The 5616-nt window shown below is 34.9% G+C and overlaps 1 protein-coding gene across 2 annotated transcripts; it reads right to left on the bottom strand.

The window, feature by feature from the left end:
• Positions 1–1136: 1136 nt before the first annotated feature.
• LOC111394677 (WAT1-related protein At1g68170-like) lies at positions 1137–5189 on the bottom strand. 2 transcript variants are annotated; one of them, XM_023020610.1, is made up of 7 exons: positions 5058–5189; positions 3947–4009; positions 3258–3374; positions 2917–3178; positions 2684–2842; positions 2444–2595; positions 1137–1677 (listed from the first exon to the last, which is right to left on the bottom strand). In XM_023020610.1, exons 2-7 carry the CDS (start codon positions 3982–3984, stop codon positions 1386–1388), a joined length of 1020 nt encoding a protein of 339 aa, XP_022876378.1. In that variant the 5' UTR covers positions 3985–4009; positions 5058–5189; the 3' UTR covers positions 1137–1385. The 2 variants fall into 2 exon arrangements, with proteins under 2 accessions (XP_022876378.1, XP_022876377.1); XM_023020609.1 differs by lacking the exon at positions 5058–5189 and adding an exon at positions 4644–5049.
• Between the last annotated feature and the right edge of the window lie 427 nt (positions 5190–5616).

Here is a 5616-nt window from a genome sequence, read left to right as displayed (position 1 = left end):
GTCCACCGATGCAATGAAGAGCTTGCCATCTATTTTTTCAATTCCAATTTCGAAAATATATTTGTTGCCATATGATGCATCTTACAGTCTAACATATGTAATAATTGTTCTGTCTTCATCAGTCCATCCAATACCATTCACCTAAGTTGTATTGATTCCGTTTGTTGATACCAATTGGTAATCAAATAAGATGGTCGAAGACAATCCTAGAAAAACATTTCTTTTTACATTTTTCATGATTATGAATTCCTGTTTGTAATTATTGCCTATTATTTTCAATGAAGGAAGCTTCGTTCCAAGATGATGTTGGTGCTCTAGTAATCATTGCGGCTATTTCAGGCAACCAGTCTCATTTGATCCCCTTTATATATATACTTCTCATTCGGTAACCTTTACGCGTGTGCACTTATCGTGTTGAATCAACATATTATGGGCCGACTCGGTAATTAAGCCATTGCTTGATCTCCATTATTTTCTAAATATATTTTTCTCTCTTATTTTGAACCACATTTTTCAATAAAATAATATTACATATAAACTCAAACTTTTTCTTATTTTTTAGCTAGACATTCTCTATCGAAATATTATTTCAAAATGTATTTTAGAGAAAAAAAAAAAAGAGAGAGAGAGAGAGAGGCTCAAATAGGTTAATTGTAGGCTTGGGCTCGGGCCATTAGCCTTGCTTGGCCGGTTTCCGTTGTTCTATGTATAGGTCAGCTCATTTACATACAAGGTATCTTTTTCTAACCTTGAACAGTCTCCTGTCATTCTATAGTTGATTTCTTTGTTTACGTGCAAATAGACGTTGGATCTTTTTTTTCCGACCGACGGCCTTAACTTCTTTACGGTGTGTTCTAGTGCGCAGAGAATGCCTATGTGGAGGGCATTAATTGATCTATCTCTCTATCAAGGTGAATCATTTCCCTTATTCTTTTATTAGAACACACGCCGCCTACATTACTACCATAAAGGATCTAAAGGAAAGTTCAGGTGATCAGCATTCTCTTGAGGCAAAAATTGAGATCAACAAAAGGTCCAAATCAAGATTGATACAAGCTACAAGCATTTGAGTGTATTTAAATAACTCGGTAGGACCAATCTCACGTAAGTTAAATATACTAATAAATAAACAACATATAAAAGCTTGGTATTCCCTTATTATTGAAAATGATGTCTGCAAACCACGAAGAATGAAGTCGACTATCTGAAATCCACGATCTCCCATCTCATGGAGATGGAAGTATAATTTCCCTACTGTGATTAATTGAATACAAATAAATGTATGCCACTAATCAATTGCTCCATGTATAATTTGCCTATTGTGAATTTCATACAACTAAATGTATACGTATATGATATATCTAGTCAAATAACATATCTTTGTTCTATGCATACATGTAAAGACCCCCTATAAAATCTGAACTCGCCCGAGAATGCCCCATCTCTTCTTCTTCTTCTTCTTCCTCCTCAGAGATTTCTTTTCCACCATTGCCACTACTTCTGCCGCCATGACTACTTCCATTATTTGGCATCGAAGGCGTGATGTCAATCTCAACTTGTCTTACCTGATCTCCAGAATTTTTTTCTGGCATCAACTGTGATACCCTCTTTAATTCTTTGCCTTTTCCCCATAATACAATGTATAGTCCAAAAACAATTAAAATTGCTCCGAGCACCCTGCCATGCACATAAACATTCATTAATGCCAGAGAAAACAATTACGTCTTTTGTGTTTTTTCTTGTCCAACGTACTAAGTGTACCATCATATGTATGTAAGATCTTCTTACTTTCAATTTTATAGAAGCAAACATATGCATGGCATAAGTTAGCAAATTGGTAAATACAAAGCCTAGACAAGAAGATCCAACTCGATCGTCCTAGGAGCTGAGCTAGAAGGAGTTGCCGAGCCCACTCTCCATCAGTTCTTCTCCGATGCTTACTAAAATTATGTACGGGCAAAATCGTATGAAAAATATTTGACTTGATCATGGAAATGGAGAGAAATGTTATGGAGAGATGCTAGGGTATTGTATTAGGAGACGCTTGACAATTTTTCATTGATTCTTGCCAAAAAAAAAAAAAAAAAAAAAAAAAAAAAAGCACCTGTAAAATTGTTTGGAAAAACTGGGAAGTGGAATCGACTGCCATATAGAAGAGTTATGCCACTTTGACAGAAAATGGTTGATAGATGGAATGACATAATATTAGTTGGCAAGATGTAATTGAATGAAAAAACTGAATATATTTAAAACAGTCTATTGATGAAGTGTCGTGTGGTATTATGTCAACTATTACGTCAATGACTATGTCGCTTAGCATAATTCCATAAAGAATTGATTGATTACACATAAAGAACACACACGTACGTTCCTAAGTGCAGCTTCTCGTTCAGCATAATTCCATAAAGAATTGATTGATTACACATAAAGAACACACACGTACGTTCCTAAGTGCAGCTTCTCGTTCAATAGCAAAGATCCAGCCAAGGCTACCAGCAGTAGCATAAGGGGGTTGAATATTGATACGAAGAGTGGACCTCTCATACGAACACACCAAGCAACTAAGGTAAACATTACTCCAGAACCAAAAATACCCTGCAAATGAAGAACTCCACCATATATAGCAAACAAAATAGTTTACGCACAAATTATAAGTAATCCACACAGTGAAATTAAGACATACTGCGAAAACTACTGCTAGAAGTCTAATGTTCCATCCCAACTTCCATTGGCTCCAATCTCTCTCCATACACAGAGCAAATCCCACGCCTTGAGCCGCTGCCATTACCATCATCAAAGCAGTAAAAGAGTAAGGGCATGGATACTTCTCAGCTGCCTTGGCCTGTCACAAAACTATTCATTTTCTATCTGTGATTTGAAAAGCAAGAAAGGCAGCCGAAACGAAGCCAGGCTTACCTGAATAATCAACCAGAGCGAATAACAAACACAACTTGCCAATGCTAAAAGAGAACCCAACAGAAAATGACCACCTTGTGAACTTTGTGTTTGTAGAGTCTTAGGATGACTTGAAGTTGTCAGTAAAAGATTTATATGTGTCTTCCATATATTGATATCAGGCCCTTTGTAGAATGTGAGAAGCATTGCCCCACCAATTCCCAATAAAGTTCCAAACACCTTTGCTTTACCTGCCTTTGTGTGCCATCCCAGCTTTTCCAACCTGAACCATATATAGATCATTAATGGCAAAATGCACCATTACAGATTATTGGTATTTGAAATAGAACTTGCATCAATACCTTAAGCAAACGGCGATGATGAATGTAATGGCTGGAATGAGATTGGTCGTGGCTGAGGCAAAAGTAGCGGACGTCAATGTCAGACTTTTTAAGTAAAGATTTTGCCCCATTGACCCTCTGTAAACAAAAGGTTCATTTCATGCAATTAGTTCAATGTAACATCAAAGCACATGTTCACGAGTTCAAGTTTTATTATTTCTCGTTTTCAAGAATTGTGCTTAAGACATTTATTTTTTTTTGGGATTGAGCATCCATTAAATAAAGATGGGTGAATATATTGCAACCACAAATTTTTTTTCGTTACACCACATTTTCTAATATGTTTCTTATTTATATGAAAATATAAATAAAAAAATGACATAATAACCATTTAGTTCTCTCTCTGATTATTACTAACACCACAGTCTTCTGATACCAATATCTTCCTTTTCTTCTATCTTTTTTTTACTCTGCAATTTTCTTTTTATGAATCATCTTTCCTTTTTGGTTTTTAATTGGAATTGGATATATAGAGAGCAAATGGGTGATCGGAAAATGATAAATATGTCACTGACGTTTGCTCAAAGGTGTGATTTCTTGAATTCATTGCTTGGTAATATTGTCTAGGAAGAAGGAGAGCCACAAACATATATGAACCAAGATATTAAATGATCAGTAAAAAGATTCAGCCATAGAAATCTTTAACTTACCCAAACATACCACAGAGAAATGCTTGGAAGAGCACCATCCACGTTAACTTTGGCCTCTTTTTTCTGAAATAGCAAATCCACAACGTCTATATATTGATTCAGAAGTAACTATCGAATATAAAGTGCGCGCGCACGTGTTTGTGAATGCATGATTATTTCGGTTTTCCCTCATTAAACATTTTCTTTTCTACACTAAATTTCATAGAACCCTGTAATCATGAAGAAACAATTTAGAAAATCCTATCTTCCAATGAGAAGAAAAGTTCTCTCAAACAAGAAAAAAGGTACATATAGCCCTTGTTTGATTCCCATTAAATTACATTACATTACATTCTATTTTTCTCTCTCCTACTTTTAACCACACAATCTTCCATAAAATAATATTACCCGTAAATCGAAAATTTTTCCTTCTTTTTCAACCACTCATTTTTTCAACAAAACACTATTCTTCCCATTTTCATTACCCAAAATGGGGGCCAAACAGGGGCATAATAAAGAGCGATTTTCACCCAAATTATGCACGACAACTAAAGCATTTTCTCAAATAAATTTGGAATCAGTAACACAACGTCTAAATCAACAAGATTCTTAATAATACAAATTTTTTTCTGTATATTTCAATGATGTAATTTTCTAGATTCATCATGATCTTGGCATGTAGAACTAACGTGCTCAAAATGAGAACAATAATTTAAACCTTTCGAGAAAGAATGCAATAGGAACAATAAAAGCAGTGCCAAACAGAAACCGATAGGCCACCAAAATCTGCAATTTCATGCCATCATTGGATGCCAGTTTATAGAAAACATTTAAACCAGCAATTATAGTTTGCGCCAATATCATCAACAGGGTCGGTTTCAACCCATGTAAGCCATTGCATATCCTTACATATGCGGACATTCTTCCTCTTTTAAACCCTAAAACTGTATCTATCGATCTATTTGCTCACAAGAAACAAGATATCTAGAGAGAGAAAGAAATTAACACATGAAGAGTGTCTTTCCTATTCCAAGAAAAAGGATGTGTAAAACGAAATGGGACGAAAGTGAAGAATCAAGAACGTGCTTAAATATATGTGATACAAGAAGAAAGAGAGAGAGAGAAGAGGGACCTAGTCTATTGCCGGTTGTTCTTGAAACAAAAACAAGAGAGAGAAAGGGAGTTTGTTGTCCTTGAAGCTAAACCCCGTGTCTTTCGACTAAGTTTTATTGTTACTTGAAGAATCCAGTGCCGTGGAAACTCACTCCAAGATCTCAAGGTCAGTGATTTTCGACTTAGTTTTATGTTACATTTCTCTATTAAACAATCAATTTAAATGGCTCCAACTCAAAACCAATATTCACTTTAGCTACTCCTCAATTTCACACACAAAGGATAAAATATTAGAGTGTGTTTGATTGACATGAAAAATATCACCTAAAAAAGAAAATATTTTCCATCTTTTGTGAAAAATAAAATCCACCTCTACCCAAGGAAAATATTTTCATTAAAAACAAGGAAAATTAGGCATATTTTCAAAAGTTGGAAAATGTTTTCCATGGAAAAAAATAGCAATCAAACACTCAAAATAAAAATTTGGGTGGAAAACTGATATTTTCCATGGAAAATAAATGTAATCAAACACACTCTTAGTATTGATTTGCAAGCCACAAAGACACGATAAAATCAAT

This window comes from Olea europaea, chromosome 5 (genome assembly GCF_002742605.1).
Source record: "Olea europaea var. sylvestris chromosome 5, O_europaea_v1, whole genome shotgun sequence".
Lineage (NCBI taxonomy): Eukaryota > Viridiplantae > Streptophyta > Magnoliopsida > Lamiales > Oleaceae > Olea > Olea europaea.
This window is presented reverse-complemented; position numbering and strand designations above follow the sequence as displayed.